The 20,347-nt window shown below is 33.6% G+C and overlaps 1 protein-coding gene across 6 annotated transcripts in view; it reads right to left on the bottom strand.

Moving 5' to 3' along the window:
• Positions 1-20,347, bottom strand: part of LOC145255813 (SPARC-related modular calcium-binding protein 1-like) — a 369,590-nt gene that overhangs the window by 12,637 nt on the left and 336,606 nt on the right. For all 6 annotated transcript variants that reach the window (XM_080114516.1, XM_080114514.1, XM_080114515.1 and 3 more), the window contains 4 exons: positions 18,651-18,881; positions 12,253-12,346; positions 8,583-8,679; positions 1,510-1,666 (listed from right to left, as the gene is read on the bottom strand). In XM_080114516.1, coding sequence (XP_079970642.1) covers positions 1,510-1,666; positions 8,583-8,679; positions 12,253-12,346; positions 18,651-18,881 — 579 coding nt within the window. The remainder of the gene's footprint in view (positions 1-1,509; positions 1,667-8,582; positions 8,680-12,252; positions 12,347-18,650; positions 18,882-20,347) is intronic.

A 20,347-nucleotide genomic window follows, 5' to 3' on the forward strand; every position in this document is an offset into this window, starting at 1 on the left:
TGTTAAGATTGTTAAGGTCGTTATAGTTGTTGTCATTAAATCGTTATAATTGTTAAGATTGTTAAGGTCGTTATAGTTGTTGTCATTAAATCGTTATAATTGTTAAGATTGTTAAGGTCGTTATAGTTGTTATCATTAAATCGTTATAATTGTTAAGATTGTTAAGGTCGTTATAGTTGTTGTCATTAAGTCGTTATAATTGTTAAGATTGTTAAGGTCGTTATAGTTGTTATCATTAAATCGTTATAATTGTTAAGATTGTTAAGGTCGTTATAGTTGTTGTCATTGTTATTGTCGTTAAGGTCCTTATAGGTGTTGTAGTCGTTATAGTCATCGCAATTATTATGATCGTTAATGTAATATGACAGTAAACGTCGTTATTATCGTTATGATAGTTAAGGTCATTATGATCTTTAACGATCATTGTGATTATTTTTTTTTACAAAGAAGTCACCACTTATCAAGGTCCGGAAGCCATTCGAGGATAAGGGTTAATGGGTATGCATTAGTTAATGTGATTATAGCGTAGTAAACATAAGTAGTGGAAATTTTGTAAATTGGATTATTTAGTGGGACGGTTTATCAAGAACTTGTTTATGTTGGACTTGAAGACAATCAAACTGTAGTCAGTTGAAAAGCAGAGAAACCGAACAGAGTTCCTCAGGCGTGCAGTTCTAAGATAGAAGTTTTGTTCATGGAATCTACGTTTAGTTTTAGGCACAGATAAAGAGTGTGGGAAATTATTGATAGTGGTTTTTGCTAGATAAGTGTTTTTCGTGAAAGTTTGGCGAGGGGGGGACCATAGATTGAAGCTCAGACGAGCACTTGCAATGAAAATAACGATAAAACAAAGACAAGCTCGCAACGTCTCTTCTGTGGGAAAGGGGTTGCAAGGAAGAGAAAAGGGCATCCCCCACTAAGCTACAAAGTCTATTTTGAACTCTGTCAAGGCAGGATAAGCTGCTTCTAGTAGCTACTGCCCACTACTGTTATTGGCTGTACCTGGCTTTTATATAGGCAGAGAATTGCATTAGGACTGAGATATCTACTGGAGCGGTAGAAGGATCCTACCATTTTTCCAGCAGCCTTGGCAACAGATTTGATTATGTGTTCAATTTTAGATCAGTTTAGTGTGTTTTGAATAACATATTGTGAATTTAATTCTACAATATCTTGCCCAATCGGAAAATATGCTTGAATATATTTTAATTCGTACAAATTTCGTATTCATTATTATAGCAATAATTCTCTACTGATTATTATATTATACGCAATATATAGTAATGGTTTCAAAAGTTTTAAAAAAGGCAGTATAAGCTGCTTCTAGTAGCTCCTTCTCAGATGTGGCAACAGTATTCCGTCATTGGATGTACCTGGCTTTTATATAGGTAGAGAATTGCATCGGGAGTGAGATATCTACACAGTCATAATAGTCATTATAGTCGTTATCGTCATTATAATCATGCTAACTATGTGCAGAATAAGCAGAATTCATATATAGATACTTACGGTTTACACCCATGCAATCCTTAAATTCTTCGAGTGAGATTTTCTTGTTTTTATCTTCATCACAGTATCTTAGGAAGTTTCGACCACACTTCCGGGACTTCTTCTTTCGCTTTCGGAGATCTCGCTTGAATTTTGTCAGTTCCTTGCGATCCAAATACTAGAAAGGGGAGACAAGAACACAAAGGCAGATTAAGTACTTGAGGATGTCGGATAACTTTTCGATTTTAAAAAAAAGTGGGCTCTAACTTTAGGACCAATCAAGGGCAATTCTTTTTACAATAATTCAGCCATTAATAAGGCCCTATTAAAAAGTAGTCAAATCTTAGGAACGGTTACCTCAATAGTTATGTAATATTAGATCGTTGGAGTGAAGTTTAATAAACCGATATTTTTTCTTTAAAATAGTGAGACAGTGTGGAAATTTTCTTTTGTTTCCTTTTCGAGGTGGCATGGGGCTAGGGTGATTTAGATTCGAACTTATAGCAGCATAATCACGGGTAAACACCGGCTCTCGTCATATCACTGAAGTTAAGCAACGTTGAGTCTGGTTAGTACCAGATGGGCGACCATTTGGGAATTCTAGGCACTGTATGTGCTCTCTGCTTATCTCAACATTTGTTTCCAGTCGTCCTGTACATACACTTCACTTGCTACTGGTATTTAACAATGTCGACTCAAGAGAGAGGTGCGGTTGGAGATTGCGCACCTGCTGCCGCAAGAATTTCATGTGCAGGCATCCTTACGTGGGTATCCAAAAGTCTGTCAAAGACTAAAGGAGTCTCATATAGTCAGAGAGTGGCATCTTTTTATATATGAGAGTATTTGAGAATTAAATGTTTACAGCGTTCTTTTAAGGTTTGGATACATTGTGGAGCGATGGAATTAGCCGATAATTTCTTCAGTAAATTAATCAAGAGATTTGATGTAAATCATACATTTCAGATCTGTAATGGGTATCAGTTCTAGAAGTTTCTTTAATGCTACTTTTCTTCAAATATTATGGTTGGTTTGTTGGTAGTTTTTTAACCGCAAATTCCTCCCGTTATGCCTTTTAATATGTTAAAAATTAAACACAGCATGATCGTGTAACACACCGGTTCTTAGCAGATCACCAAAGTTAAGCAACTTTGAGCCTGGTTAGTACCAGGTGGGTGACAATTTGGGAATTATTTTATTTATTTATTTTTTTTTACACAGTGGTCACCACTTATCAAGGCCGGAAGCCACTCAGGGATAAGGGTTATTGCAAGTACATTACGTTAGTGTGGAGATTTGATGAAGTGTTTACTTAAGGGGGCGGTTCATTAGGAATTTGTTAACGTTGAACTTGAAGACATCCAAGTTGTAGTCAGGTGGGAAGCAGGCAGACGGAACAGAGTTCCACAGGCGTGTAGTTCTAAGAAAGAAGCTTTGTTCATGGAATCCACGTTTTGATTTACGCGCAAATAAAGAGTGGGGGAAATTTTTCACAGTGGATTCAGCTAGACGGGTGTTTTTCATGAAAGATTGGCGAGGGGGGACCAGAGATTGGAGTTCAGACGAGCACCTGCCATGGAAATAACGATAAAACAAGGATTGGCTCGCAACGTCTCTTCTGTGGGAGAGAGGTTGCAGGGTAGAGAAAAGGGCATGCCCCACTAAGCCACAAAGTCTATTTTGTACTCTGTCAAGGCAGGATAGGCTGTTTTTAGCAGCTCCTGCCCAGATATGGCAGCAGTATTCCATCCATTATAAGCGCTGTATGTGCTTTCCGCTTATCTCGGCATTTGTTTCCAGTCATCCTGTACATACACTTCATTTGTCACTAGTATCGAATCAGGAGAGGTGGGGTTGGGGATTGCACAACTCTTGCCACAAAGATTGCACATACAGACACCCCTTCGTGGATAGCCATAGTCTGTCAAAAACTGAACGAGCCTGTATATGGGCCTATATCTAAACGCAGATTCCATGGACAAAGCTTCTTTCCCAGAACTGCCTGCCTACGGAGCACTATTCCGCTGTCCTGCTTCCCAGTTGAATACAAAATGGTGGCCTTCAAATCTAATGTAAACAAGTTCTTGCTGAGTCGTCCTCTATTTAAGACACAATCTACACCATTTACGATTACTAGACTATCACATTACATTCATTAACCCTTATCCTCGAGTGGCTTTCAGGCCTTGATAGGTGGTGACCCCCCCCCAAAAAAAAACAATTGTAAAGCAAGATGTTTCGATCATATTACATTAAAATTTCTGCTAGTTGGAACAATTGAGGAAACAGGTGACAGGGAGGAAATTCCAAAGGCAAGCAATCCTGGAAAAGAAGAAATCTAGAGAATATAAACTGTTTCGCTATTTGGAGTGAAAAAAGGGTCGGATGTTGTTGCTCGTCATGTTTCTTGACAGGATTTACATTAATTTATTTTTATTTTTTGAAAGATGATTTCATTATCTTGAAAAAGTCTTTTCGCACACACACGTGCTTTTTAAAAGCCTTTTTCCTTGCCACCTCATGACGGCACACGCCAGCACTTTCTCACCCTCGCAGTCAGGCGTCCATCTTGCCCAGTAAGCAACTTGCTTCTCTCCCGACCATGTGGTGTATTTTTGTCCTTTTCTTTTGACGCAAGCTCACGCACACTTATTAATTTGCATACATGCTTTAACAGCTGCTGCTGCTGCTAATATTTTAGCTGTCCCGCTATCCTTTGGCTGCCGCTGATTATCTCATACGCGCCCATACGTGCTCTATTACAGTTGAGTATAGTTGTGCTCATCTTTGCATTTTTTTTTTTTTTACATGGAGGTCACCACTTATCAAGGCCCGGAAGCCACTCGGGGATAAGGGTTATTGCGTGTACAGTAATCAATGGGATAGTATCGTAGTAATCGTTAGTATTGGAGATTTGATAAAGTGTCTTACTTAAGCGGGCGGTTTATCAGGAATTTGTTTATGCTGGACTTGAAGATATCCAAGTTGTAGTCAGGTGGGAAACAGGCAAACGGAAGAGAGTTCCACAGTTGTGCACTTTTAAGAAAGAAACTCTGCTCATGGAATCTACGTTTTGATTTAGGCACAGATAAAGAGTGGGGAAAATTAATGACAGTGGTTTCAGCTAGACGGGTTTTTATTGTGAAAGATTGGCGAGGGGGGACCAGAGATTGGAGCTCAGACGAGCATTAAATACTAATGCATCCTAATCCTTTTCTGTGTACCGAATGGATAGCATAATACTTAGTTCGCTGCACCTTTTCATATGAAGGGAAAATTGTAGCGTGCATGATTAGTGCGGGTGTCATTCGCTTAAGGAAAGAAAAAAAAAGTCTTAAACTCGAAACCGAACGAACACGAGACAAAAACGTGTCTTATGCAAATTGAGACGCGGTCAGGTTTGACAATATAAAAAGCCAGCAGTTTTTCAGTTGACGACGATTCTTTTTTGTCGGCTCGACGTCGGTATGGTGTACTTTGCAATCTGGTGTTAGTTGAAAAAAGCTTCTTTGTAATAACGTTGAAAAGGGAACAGGGCAGATATTTTTACGTGTGCTTCGATGCGGTGATCTTGGCGATCTGAAAATCATTCTTTTTTTTTAACGATTGGTAGTGACTAATATCTATTAATTCCTAACTCTACATCGAAGGGATACCATAATAATTAGTTCGCTGCACCTTATCATACCAAAAGTGCATACATAATTTCAGGCAGATCGGTCCAGTAGTTTCCGTGGAAGAAGTAGAACGGAAAGATAAACAGATTAAGAGGAATATGATACAGATTATGAAATCACATGACGTCTTACTAAAAACGAGATTACGTTTTCATGAAATGTCATTGTTTTGGATTAAGGCCTTTTTTTTAAAAAAAAATCTATATAATATTCTGCTTTTTCCTTTTCTAGTTAGTCCGTACGTTACGCTGTGAATAAAAAAAGGCCAAATACAATTGTTGAAGGCCAAATTCTCGAAATTTTGCTTTGAAAAGGTCAGTCTGGCAAGCCTGGACAAGAATATGCGAGTGACCTCTCTTTGATGGGGCCTCGTTTTCAAATATCATTATAATAATATATGATCCTCGTTGTAATATTGAAAATATGGAACTCGTAGTAATTTCGACGGAGAAAGAAGTCAGCGAAACGTTATGTAAAAGAAAGGAACATTCAAAAGAAACAAGACAAAAAAAAACAAATTTGCTGCCAAGAGGGGCTAGATCGAAGGAGTAAAATCAAGATTGTCTATAACAATGTGATTTTATTATTTGTATTGAACTATGTAGCACAATATTACTTTCTAAGTATTTATTAGTACTTATTAATTTATTTCATTTTGGCCAGTTCTTTATTTAAAACACAATGGACTCTATGAGTTAATAAACTCCTACTTACTGTGTGTTTTCTGTCCACAAAAACTAATTTTTGCGTTATCCAGAAGAAATATCAGATCTATTTAAATTTATATTTGTTGATTAAATATATGTATATATATAACTACTTCATTTACTCGCATAAAATATATATACAAAAGTATAAATTTATGCGTAAACTTTAAGTATTTACTTCAAAAGTGCTCAATACGTAGGTAGAGCTAGTTAGTAATTTATGAAATATATATGGCGATTAAGCTACACTGAATATTCCGCGTTTCATCCACTCTAGGATTCTTCAGACTGAATAATCCTAGAGTATATATATATATATATATATATATATATATATATATATATATATATATATATATACTCTAGATGGCTTCAGCCTGAAGAACCCTAGAGTGGATGAAACGTGGAATATTCAGTGTAGCTTAATCGCCATTTATATTTATATATTATTTGGTACTATTTTTACTACGTATTATAGCTACATATATGCCATTTTTTATTTTTATTACTAAATATTATTGCTACGCTATATATTACTAATGATTTTTATATATAATATTGCTATATATACCTATACTATTTAGTAGTATTTATTACTACACATTTTTACAACATATATATTTATATATTTATATATTCTGTTACTAGCAACTTACTACTATATATATATATATATATATATATATATATATATATATAAATATATATATATATATGAATATATATATAAATATATATATAAATATATATATATATATAAATATATATATATAAATATATATATATAAATATATATATATATATGAAAAAAAAACAGGTATGATATTATAGCATTAACGAAAAAAGAGAAATAATATATATTTCTCGTGTTAGTTTATATTATTAATTTACTATCTTATTTGCCTATATATGGTATAATCACGGTGATACATTTCGAAATATCAGCGATCTTAACTATTTTTAGAAATAGAAAATACTAACGAATCCTAAATGAAATTTATTTAAATACATTTCGGTAAATAAGCAGGATTATGCTCAAATTCTCGAACTCCTTATCAATATTTCTGCGATTTCTACGTAATGATGCACGTTTTTTTTATCAAAATGAAACATACTTATCCAATTTTTACATCGAAATCTAGTGGGATGATGAATTTTCCTCCTCCCTACTACCTCTTTCTCATAGAAGAAAATTTGCTAGTCTTTCTCTACTCAATCGTCATTTTTATGGCAGCTGATTGACTTAGCTTTAATCTTGCATCTCCCCTATAAAACATTCAGAACAAAAACTCATCTAGCGACAACCACCATCTCTCTTTCTCTCTTTCTCTCTCTCTCTCTCTATCTATCTATCTATCTAAAATTAAACGGAATTTATTTGACTGCTATTTCTTTAATGTATTGATTGAGTTTTGTACTGTTTTAGTGGATAGTACGAAATTCGATTATCAAATCTGTCGCCAAGAAGGCTGGAAAAAATGATTGGATCACCCTACTGCTCCAGCAGGTATCTAATTGCCGATGCAATCCTCTATCAGTATAAGAGCCATGTACGTCCTAAAATGGACTATTATTGCCACATCTGGACTGGGGCTGCTCGGCGTGCCCTATTTTACCTTAATAGAGTTCAAAACCGGGTTTGAAACGTATTATGTGATGCCATTTTCACTTCACTGCAACCTCTTTCTCACAGAAGAGACTCCGCGAATATGCCTCTGCTCTATCACTATATTCATGGCAAGTACTCGACTGAACTCCAATCTATGATCCCTCCTTGCCAAACTTTCACAAAAACCCTCGACTAGCTACAACCACTATATATGATTTCCCCCACTCTATCTATGCTTAAATCTAAACGCAGATTCCATGAACAAAGCTTCTTTCCCAGAATTGATCTCCTTTAGAACACTGTTCCACTGGTCTGCATCCCAGTGGAATACAACATGGCAGCCTTCAAATCTAATGTTAATAAGTTTGTGTTGAGTCTTTCACATAAATAGTAAAATTCTACCCAATTTACACCATTAGTGATTACTACACTACCACATTATATTAATTAACCTTTATCCTCGAGTGTCCTTCGGGCCTTGATAAGTGATGACACCCACGTAAAACTAAATTCACTTTAAAATAGATAAAGTTTCAATCTATAGTCATGCCTTCAAAACATTCACAGCAAACACTTGTTTAGCTGCAACTACTGTTGACAATCTCCTCTACTCTCTATCTATGCCCAAAACTAAGCACAAATTCCATGAACAAAGTTTGGAACACAAAACCGCGGAGCTGCTTCTTAACTGCCTACAACATGGTTGATTTCAAGTTCAATATACATACATTTTTTATTTAGCAGTCTTCACTTTTATCCTCGAATAGCCTTTGCGTTTTGATAATCCATTACACCTTAGTAAACAAAATATTAACGGGGGCATATCTAGTTGCTATTTATTCGTATATATTGTTCAGATGTGTTGGAAAACAGGAACCGTTTCAGACAAGGGGTCACAAAAGAATAAAGAAATTAACTTTTCCGACTAGTGAAAACCGTAAGCCGATAAAACAACATTTCCGACAGAGAGAGTATCAAGCGAAACTCCACCCACCTGACAGTCATATAACCTTCATCCTCGAGTAGCATTTGACCCTTCATATAAAATTGCTACTTTAGTATTATTAGAACCTGATTTTTCTCAGATAGTGAAATGTTACTTACGCCGTTCTTATTGACATCCAAGGAATCCATTTTCCATTTGACCACAATGCTTGGCTCCAGATCCGCTATCAAATCTTCAGCTGTCCTGGCACCATCACTAGACGGAAAAGAAGAAGAAGAAGAAGAAGAAAAATATAGACATTTAGTTTAGAGAAAATCTTTATACTTGTAATTGAAAACGTGTCTGCTAGTAGAATCATCTTGAAATGGGCATATATAGAATAAACAGATAAACTGTTTTAGAACACGCTTTTAGAAGCAGAATTTTCTTTTTTATCTAATTAATTTCGAAGTTTAAAAAAATCCCTTATCAGAGAAAGAGTTCTTAAGTTTTGTTGGCCTACGTTTTTTCCTCGGAAGTAAAAGTAAAAAAACCCATACTTAAATCCGAAATTAATTCGACAAACCAAAAAAAAAAAAAAAAAAAAGAAAAGAAAAAATTCTGTTATTTGCATCTAAAAGCGTGTTCTAAAACAGTTTATCTGTTTATTCTATATTTTTCATTTCAAGATGCTTCTAATGGCAACACTTTTTCTCCTGGAGATGAAGATTCAGTCCTCAGTGCACTCGATACTAAGAATGCAATTTCGAATTATTCTAGTCCTCGGCGACAATTAGTGATTCTGTCCTTTCCCATTTTTGTGAAATTAGAAGGAAATGCCAGGGAGAAGTGCATATTTAAACTACGGATATAGTTGCATCCCTTTATACAACCCCACTTCTAATACCACACATGGTTCCGTTAATAAAATTCACAATCCGTGTCTAGGAATAAAATATTCTCAACACGAATTCCTCCGCCTTCAAATATATGACGCCACGTCCATTCTTTATCAGAACCTCATGTTTTCACGTTAACAACACATTGATAAATTTTAAGCTTTCGCTTGATGCACTATCTAATTTGCCACCAGTCAACATACCCACTTTAATACTTAGCGTTTATTAGGTTGTGCAATAATCAAATTTTCCCAACACCTGCGTACTTATTTATAAAGTGAATATCAAATATTTCATATCATAGCTTTTTTGTTGAACAATGTACTTTAAAATATAGTTTAGTTTTGGGATTGAGTTATTTTTGCAACCAGGTGTGATTCAGGATATAGCAAGATGGCGAGAGATGATTAAGATAACCTGTGAAACCTCTATGACAAGATGATGAGCATAAAGGTTAGGATTAGGGTTCAGGTTAAACAAAAGCTACGCAGCGAATGAGTTCTCGTTTTTATAAAATATCTACGATGATGTAAAAAGAACTTTGTGTGTGTGAGATTGTTCCCTATGGATTCGAAAACGGTTGGGTCGATTTTTATAGAAATTTCACACGATGTTACTTTATGTGTCTGGTAATGTTCTTAGGTTTTGTATCGGAATATCTTTGATATAACTATATAAGTATCGATAATCGATAACCGATAATCGATTAATTCAATGAAAGCGGGAACAGACAATTTTGCCCAAAGCCTTACACAGCCGCACATCACAAGTGAAATTTAGAAGCTTTATTACCACACAAGCTGAAAGGCTCGACGTATAAAATCAACAGTAAGTTCTAGGGCGCATTGGAAATAAATGTTTCTGTCTAAAGCACAATTGGTATTTGGCCTTTTCATTTCAAACTTAAATTCTAACCATTATCACCGCACAAGGAGTAAGGCCAAGCATATTAAATCAACAGTAAGTTTTTAGATATGACAGGACAGCGTCCGAAATGAATGTTTCTGTTTAGAACACAATTAAAACATGATACTTGACTTTTGCATTTTAAACCTTAATTCCAGTCATTATATATAAAAATACTTATATAAAATCAATAGTATGTTCTCTACAGTGTAATGCAGACTACAATGTCCTGTGGACAAGTCACCGCGGACAAGTATGTGAAGCAATCTCCTGGTGCACCGCGATAGGTGCCCAACTAGAGCAGACAATCAATCGATTTGATCGAAAAATGGGCAATTTCATAGATTTCGATGACAAAAATATGGAAATGTGAAATATTCGTTGATCATCATTTAATCCAGGCCAACGTCAGGTCTTCTTATCACCTTTATATAGTGTGAAATTTTCTTTGCAAAATTGACTTGACTGATAAAAATGTATATCCAACGAAGAGTTACATCGTGACACTATTCGGAGTTAAATTAAACAAGAAGCCCCTCTCTCTCCCTATTTTTATCGAAATAGGGAATTGTCCGACACCGTGCTCGAAGGAGCACCTTCTCAGGGATTACTCATCAACCGGAAGTAAGGGCTGGTTTATTGAAGACCGCTTCAGTTGCCCACACGAGAAAATATGGAGTGTTTGTTCATGGTTATTTTTATACCCAACCAGGGTACTCCTGACTTATTGGAGGAGATTAACATTTCAACATTATTCCTTACCCTTGAGGGTAATTAAGTGAATACTTAATACTTAATAGATAATTATATATACATATAAGGGATGTGACGATTCCAGTATGTTTACCGATTCCGATACAATTACAGATTCCTTATTAAATTCTCGATTATAGGTTGAAATCGAAAGATATTCACTATTTTAGTATTACTATCAGCGGCAGAATATTTGTCTTTAAAGAAGATCAAATAAATTACCTAATTAACAGAATCGTTGTTGGCATCGGAAAATAGGCATAAATTTTTCCGATTCCGATACCGGTACTCCAAGACTTTTCGATTTTTTCGATTCCCGATTCCGATTCCGATTAATTGACCCAACACTAATATATATATATATATATATATATATATATATATATATATAGTTTTTTTATATTTAATACTTAATTAATACTTAATATATATATATATATATATATATGTAGTTTTTTATAATTAATACTTAATGAATACTTTAGTTATGAAAAATGATGTTACTCAAATGTCAACCATTTTCATTTTCATATTATTGTGCTCTCTGCAGGGCATGGTTCATTGTCCTTGGCTGAAGCTCTTGCACCAATTGAATTTAATATGAAAATTTTTCCTCTTCTTCTGTGAAGAGATGATCGAGAGACACCAATTTGACTTGATCTCCTTCTTACTGATATGGATGGATCCTCGGCCACACTCTCTGCTAATCTCTGACGATTCTCATCACTTCTTGCTGTACGAGGTCTACCAGATTTAGGGAGGTCACATACCGACCCTTGGTCATGAAATCGAGCCACGATAGCTTTTATTGCATTAAGAGTAGGGGAATGTATTGTGTTGAAGTTTCGTCGAAATTCTCTTTGAATTTCTGATATTGACTCATTCAACCGAAAATACTTTACGATAAATATCCGCTCCTCGGTAGTGTAACGACTCATGATGACTTTGGAAGTGTTACTCTAGACGATCTAAAAAATAAAATAAAAAGATCTAAAAAATAAAATAAAAATATAAAAAATTAAGAAAGTTATGAGGTTTTTTAACCATCAGCTTCTTTTGGGACACCCTGTATATATATATATATATATATATATATATATATATATATATATATATATATATATATATATATATATATATATATATATATATATATATATATATATATATATTCATCCAAATGTAAAAAAATTCTAGAGAGAACGTAGATTTTAAGATTTTATGCCCATTTCCATAAACATTCAACTCTATCATCACAGAGGGGTAATTTTCATTACCGTTTAATACTTACACAGTGTCGGTTCCATTAGTTTGACCTCGCAATTCGGCCTTCAGTTCGCCCATTAAATCAACAAGAAATCTTCGCTTCTGGCTCCGAGGACAACCTATACCAAAACATGACATATAAAAAAATGAAAAACATATATATATATATATATATATATATATATATATATATATATATATATATATATATATATATATATATATATGTATATAAAATAACGGAGTAAATATATTGTTTTTTAATCGTATTTTAGAATACCATATTTTAAGTAGCGTATTTTTATAATACACTAGCAGTTCAGCTCGGCTTTGCTCGGGCCTTATGTACTGTTAATAACTTTATATATATATATATATATATATATATATATATATATATATATATGTATATATACATTAAAATTTTGTAGTCATGTACAGGTAACCTACTTTTAAAATTTCTAGTGTTTAGACCAAAAATTGACGGAGGACTTTGCGAAGGAAATGTACACACACACACACACACACACACACACACACACACACACACACACACACACACACACACACACAGACAATATTCCTTTAATAGATATAATAGATTAATTCACTATTAATCTTAAACCCAAAATTATTTGTTACTAATTTACTATTATTTATGCTTAAATCCAAACTTACTTACTATTAATTCATTGATAATCGCCACCCAAAATTATTTTCTATTAATTTACTATTGTTCGCAACTCCAAACTTATTTACGAATAATTCACTATTAATCTCAAACCCAAAATTATTCGATACAAATTTACTATTACTCTTAAATCCAAACCTATTTACTATTAATTCATTATCAATCTTAAACCCAAAATTATTTGCTATTAATTTATAATTACTCTCATCTCAAAACCTATTTACTATTAATTCACGATTAATCTCAAACCCCAAATTATTTGCTACTAATTTACTATTGTTATGAACTACAAAACTTATTTAATATTAATTCACTATTATCCTCAAACCGAAACTTATTTGCTACTTATTTACTATTGTTCTGAACTCCAAACGGTTTTCTAATAATTAACTATTAATCTCAAATCCAAAATTATTTGCTATTAATTTACTATTACTCTAAATTCCAAACGTATGTACACACACACACACACACACACACACACACACACACACACGCGCGCGCACGCACACACAGACATTTTCACTTTTATCGATAGATAGATAGAGATAGAGAGATAGATAAATTAACTATTAATCTCAAACCCACAATTATTGGCTATTAATTTACTATTTTTTCAACTCCAAACTTATTTATTATAATTCACTATTATTATCGAACCCAAAATTATTTGCTATTAATTTGCTATTGTTCTCAAATCCAAATTTATTTATTGATATTTCACTAATAATCTTAAACCTAAAATTATTTGCTACTTATTTACTACTACTCTAAGCTCTAAACTTATTTACTCTTAATTCACTATTAATCTCAAACCCAAAATTATTTGCTATTAATTTACTATTTTCTCGACACTAAACATATTTACTTTTAATTCACTATTAATCTCAAACCCAAAATTATTTGCTATTAATTTATTTTTTTCTTAACTCCAAACTTATTTACTTATAATTCATTATTAATATTAAACCCAAAATTATTGGCTACTTATTTACTATTACTCTAAATTCTAAACTTAATTATTCTTAATTCACTATTAATCTCAAACCCCAAATTATTTGCTATTAATTTACTATTACTCTCAACACCAACCTTATTCACTACTTGCATTTCTGTCCGCCTTTGCTCGAACCCTTTGTACTATTCATACTTGCCCTATGTGTGAATATACATTTATGTAAAATTTCAAATGTTTAGACCAAAATTGTATGAGTAATTTCGTAAAGACAGCAGAGGTAATTTTTTTTGTAAGACTTATTCTTTAGAGGAAATCAAAATATTTGAATATAGCATACTGTTTACATTGTTTTTCTCAATTCTGTCCCTTACTTTTGGACATTCCTATTTTGAAAATAAATAAATAATTGTTATAATTCTTTTTCTATCCTTTGCAACTGATTCAAATTTTAGTATGTTATTATGGATGATAACGACTACCAGCTGTCAAAATTTCAGCTTTTCACAGTTGTTATTTCTAACAAATATTAGGTTTTAAAATTGTGTCCCTTCGTTTTGGATGCTACAGTATGTAAATGCATAAACACTTAAAAATAATGTATTTTAAAACAATTTACATATCATCTATATAATATTCTGCCCGTTCCGTCCATAGTTAGTTCGTACGTTACATTTTGCAAAAAAAACCCAAAACAGTTTCCAAAAGCTAAATTCGTGAAACTTGGCCATAAAAAGCCAATCTGGCAAACCTAGATAAGAATATGTAAGTGATCTCCCTTTTAATATAGCCTCGTTTTCGAATATCTATATACTATTCTGCTAGTTATTTCCTTACGTGATCTTTATGTTACGCTTTGAAAAAAAAAAAAAAAGAAGCTAAATGCAACATCTGAAGGCCAAACTGATTCAGAAAAGGCCAAACTCGCGAAATTTTGCTTTAAAAAGGCGAATCTGGTAACTGTTGTCTGTGAGTCCGGAAAAGAGAACTCTGAGTATGGACTAAAAAACTTGGAGGTAGAATCCCATTGGACAATAGTATACTAATATTGGCTGTGTACCCACCCGTCTGGAGACACCCAAGAAAGGTTGAAAGAAGCCAGACCTGTGGTCTGAAGACATGTCGACCAAAGACTCGAATTGCCAGAAACGTTAAGGAAGGAAAATGTCAAAGAAAATACATAGTAAAATTTGAGAGAATCGCAGACTAATTTAGAAAGAAAGGACGTTAATGACTCATGAGTCAGCTTTCATAGGGTAAAATGGTCGGAAGTTTGAAAAACATGATAACCGTTCTGATTGCAATGTTGGTGGCGGCGATGTGGAAGGCTTGCCAGTAAGAAACGCCTCAAGGTTGCCTGCACCGGTGGGGAAGGAAAGGGGCTCTGGTGAAAACTCATCTGAAGCCGAGATGACCCCAACCAAAGTAGATTCAGATTTCGAAGCCACCGAAGTGGAAGAAAGCACTCTGAGCACCAAGATCAAGGAGATTAACTAATGAAGTAAAAATATTGACTTTGATTTTTTTTCTGATTTCTTTTATAGGAGAATGGACCAAGAAACTGCCATAGGTAAGACAATGAAAAAAAAGAAAAAGAAGAGAATAATGAACTAAGAGAAAACGCGCATAGTCGCCCCCAAATAGGTTAATTGCATGTTTTTTTTTGTGCCAGAAAATGAACTTGAATAACGACCTTAAAAAAAAAGAAAGAAAGCAAAAGAAAACGTTAACCGCAGAAAAGACCATAATAATCCAAATAATACAAAAAGTAATTATAAATCCTCATCTCCAAAATATTCATAAAAAAATCATGCAATGAATTTTGATCAAAATCATAAGAATTGTAGTCATGAGGTTTAGTAGCATTAACTGCTGATCTTAACATTATCTGTTGATCTTAACAGTATCTGTTGATCTTAATATTATCTGTTGATCTTAACATTATCTGTTGATCTTAACATTATCTGTTGATCTTAACAGTATCTGTTGATCTTAACATTATCTGTTGATCTTAACATTATCTGTTGATCTTAACATTATCCGGTGATCTTAACATTATCTGTTGATCTTAACATTATCTGTTGATCTTAACAGTATCTGTTGATCTTAACATTATCTGTTGATCTTAACAGTATCTGTTGATCTTAACAGTATCTGTTGATCTTAACATTATCTGTTGATCTTAACATTATCCGGTGATCTTAACATTATCCGGTGATCTTAACTTTATGTCTTGATCTTAACATTATCTGTTGATCTTAACATTATCTGCTGATCTTAACAGTATCTGTTGATCTTAACATTATCCGGTGATCTTAACTTTATCTCTTAATCTTAACATTATCTGTTTATCTTAACATTATCTGTTGATCTTAACATTATCCGTTGATCTTAACTTTATCTGTTGATCTTAACATTATCCGTTGATCTTAACTTTTACATAAATGTGGGTTAAAACTGTTCTCTTTGGGGAATTAAATTTACCCATACAAAAAATAAAGTATCGGAATTATCTGTTGTTTACAAGGGGTCCTAAATGTGGGGTAAAACTGTTCTCGTTGGGAAATTAAATTTACCCATCCCCCCAAAAAAGTATCGGAAGAAAACCCCAAAAAGTATCGAAAAAAAAGAACAACAAAAAGTATCGGGGAAAAAAACACAAAAAATATCGGAAAAAGAACCAAAAAGTACCGAAAAAAAAGTACCAGGAGAAAAAAGTGTCGGGGTCAAAAGTATCAGAAAAACAAAAAAATGTATAAGAAAAAACAAAAAGTACAAAAAAAAAAAAAATGAAAAAAAAATGTATCAGAAAAAATTAAAAAAAATATAAGAAAAAAACCAAAAAGTATCAGGAAAACCCCAAAAATTATCAAAAAAAAAAAAGGAATATTGAATTTTTTTCAGGGACATGTCAGTGAAACGTTACGTAAAAATAATTAACATTCGAAAGATGCAGCTAAAAAAGAACATTGTCTGCTAAAATGTGATTTTATTATTTTTATTGAACTATGTAGCACAATATTACTTCATGAGTATTTATCATTACTTATTAATTTATCTAATTTTTGGTCGGTTTTATTTTTCAAATAGAATGGACACTATTTTCATAAAAAACGTCACATTTGCTGCGCGTTATTGTTATTTCTACCCTAAAACCCAATTGTTTGCGCTACCCAGAAAAACAGCTTATTTATTGATTAAATACATTTATTATTTCGTGGAATTTTCATATCCTGCTAATATTTTATAATTTACGTACCATATTTTCAGTATTGTATTTTTAAGTACCCAATTTATTTAAAAAATATATTAAAAATGTATTTTAATTTAAAAAAAAATTAAATTCCTAAATATCTAAAATACTTAAACATTTTAAAATACCGTATTTTACCACTGTTTTCCAAGTTTTATACCTTTTTTAAATTCCATCTTTCTATTATTTTAATGTTTAAAATGTATTGAATGTTTTAAAAAAAATTGTTGCATAAATATATAAATGCAGAGATATTAAAATGTCTCACCATATTTAAAGCGTATTTTAAAAACAACTTATATGCGATATTTCACAATCTTAACACAGAACTTTATGTACACTATTTTAAAAGTACCGTTTTATTTTCGTATTTTAAAATAATTTAATTACCTGATTATATAAATGCCGAGCTATTAAAATGTTTCAACATATTTAAAACGTATTTTAAAAACAACTTATATGCGATATTTCACAATCTTAGTACTAAACTTTATGTACAATATTTTAAAAGTACCGTATTATTTTCGTATTTTAAAATAATTTAATCACCTGGATATATAGTTGACGAGATAGTTAAATGCATAAACAAAAATACATTTACCGTATTGTAAAATATTAAAATTTAAATGAATAATGCAATATATATATATATATATAAATAAGTGAAAGTGTGTGTGTGTGTGTGTGTGTGTCTGTGTACATTTCCCTACGCAATAACTCTGTCAATTTTAAGCCTACACATATATATCTATATGCGTATGCATATGCGTAAGATATATACAAGATATTTATGTCTGTAGGTGTGTGCATATGGGATATACAATATATATATATATATATATATATATATGTTTGCATGTGTGTACGGGAGGGGATATACAATGTATATGCGTATGTATGTGCGTATAGGATATACAGTATAGCTATATGTGTATGTGTGTACGTGAGAAAAGTACAGTAGATCTATGTGTGTATGTGTGTGCGTGAGGGGATGTACAATATATCTATGTGTGTCTGTGTGTTCGTGAGGGGAGGGTATATACAATATATCTACATGTGTATGTGTGTGCGTATGGTATAAACAATATATCTATATGTGTATGTTTGTACGTCTGGGATATACAGTATATCTATATGTGTATATGTGTTCCCGAGGGATATACAATATATCTATATATGTATGTGCGTGCGTATTGGATATACAATATGTCTATATGTGTATGCGTGAAGGGTATACAATATATACGTGTATGTGTGTATCTGTGAAGGGTATACAATATATATGTGTATGTGTGTGCGTGAAGGTATACAACATATGTGTATATGTGTGCATTAAGGGTATGCAATATATATGTGTATGTATGTGCGTGAAGGATATACAATAGATGTATATGTGTATTTGTGTGCGTGAAGTATATGCAATATATGTATATGTGTATGTGTGCGCGTGAGAGGCATGCAATATATTTATATATGTATGTGAGGGCTGCACACTTTTGTAATCCAATGTCAAGCCTGGCTTACCTTTCATTTCTCGGTCTGGTTTCATATTACAGCTGAGTGATTTGTTGAAAGACGTCGTGGCATGGATACTCTTGCCCGTGTCTTCATCAACGCACCAACAGAGGTCGTCGTAGCACTGCGTCTTTTTATATTTGCCATTGGCTGTGCATTCCGGCGAAAACGTCTGACCGTTCGGGTCCTCCATATTAATTTTCATGGCCGACGCCCTTTCTTCCAAACAACTTCGATGATCTAAACAATACAAATAAATAAATAAACAATATAAAATAAAAGTATATCATATAATTATAAAAGCGAAGGTACGTTTATCTAAATTGCTTTCGTTTCAATGATTTGAAGTAGTGAATGATAATTAAATTGCGAATCGATATCGAACGGGCAAAGTAAGAACAAGATAAACAACTAAAAAGAAAGCATCAAAGAGGAGACGAGTCGGATTTTAAGATGGTGATAACTCATCCCCCCCCCTAAAAAAGGACACTCTGGTTTGAAACAAAAAAATGAAAATTACCTCAGTCTAAAATAACTTACCTGTCACAAATCGAGGACAAGATCGTCTAAAGTAGAATCAGAACAGATACTACCTTTTGTTTCTTTTTCGAACGTATTAGTTTCGTTTCAATGATTTTAAACAATGGATGAAAATTAAATTGCGAATCGATAACGAACAGGCAAACCCAGTTAGTAGAAAATAAGACAAATAAAAAGAAAAGGTTGGTTGGTTGTTTTTGTTTTACGGCATATCAACCCTTTTCGGGTTATTTAATGCCGAATCCAAAGATGTTGAAGAAAATTTTTAATAGAATATATTTGTTGTTTTCAACTCATTTTCTATTTAACCCATAGTTGGGACCCTAACAGGTACTACCACTCCGGGTCAGAGTGGACCTGGGAGCAATGGTAATTAAAGGGTGGCTCCACACTCCCCAAAGCCCACAAGCTGGGGCCTCACCACTGGATATAGTTTAAGGTCATATCCAGGACCCCCATTGAGGGACTTTTACCCTCTGCAGGGGGGCAGTCGGCGTATTCTAATGCCCCACCGACAGGGCCAAAAAGAAAAGGAATTCAGGATACAGAACTAACCGAACAACAACAAAAAAATAAATGAAAGTTCCGACAGTGTCTAATTTCCGCCAGTTGGCGGCAGATTGTGGCCTGGAGCAGATTAGGTGAGTTTTACCACCTGAACTGATCAACTAACCGGTAGTCATAACTTCCACAGATACGTGGGGAGCAGAATGTGGCGTGACCGTCCTAGAAAGCGACTGGACTCCCCATTAGGGGAAAGCTAAGGTTCCCGAAACACTGGAGGATGCTAGGCAGATTTGATTACTTTATTCGTTAAGTATTGATGTATGCCCGGTTAACGGCAGCCAGCCCTGCTGAAAGAAGATAAATTCTATTGTTTGGTGAAAAATGACAACTTGATGTCACTTTGAGAGACATAAGGAAATATAATTTCGTTTCCGTTTCAAAAGAGCGCTGACCCAGAGTTGTTTGGCCCCTGAGTGCAGTACCAGGCCGAGAGGTCACAGGGTTAAGATCTCGATCGTGAAAAACAGACCTGAGAGGGTTTGCAGAATCACAGGCGCATACGAGGAATAGGGGATTTCCCTGAGGAAACGTAATTTGTGGCGATTGGTTTAGGCAGCGGACCGACCTACACCATCACCTGACTACATAAACAAGTCCCC

Source organism: Euprymna scolopes, chromosome 31, assembly GCF_053919585.1.
Source record: "Euprymna scolopes isolate OS-2025 chromosome 31, ASM5391958v1, whole genome shotgun sequence".
Classification (NCBI taxonomy): Eukaryota; Metazoa; Mollusca; class Cephalopoda; order Sepiida; family Sepiolidae; genus Euprymna; species Euprymna scolopes.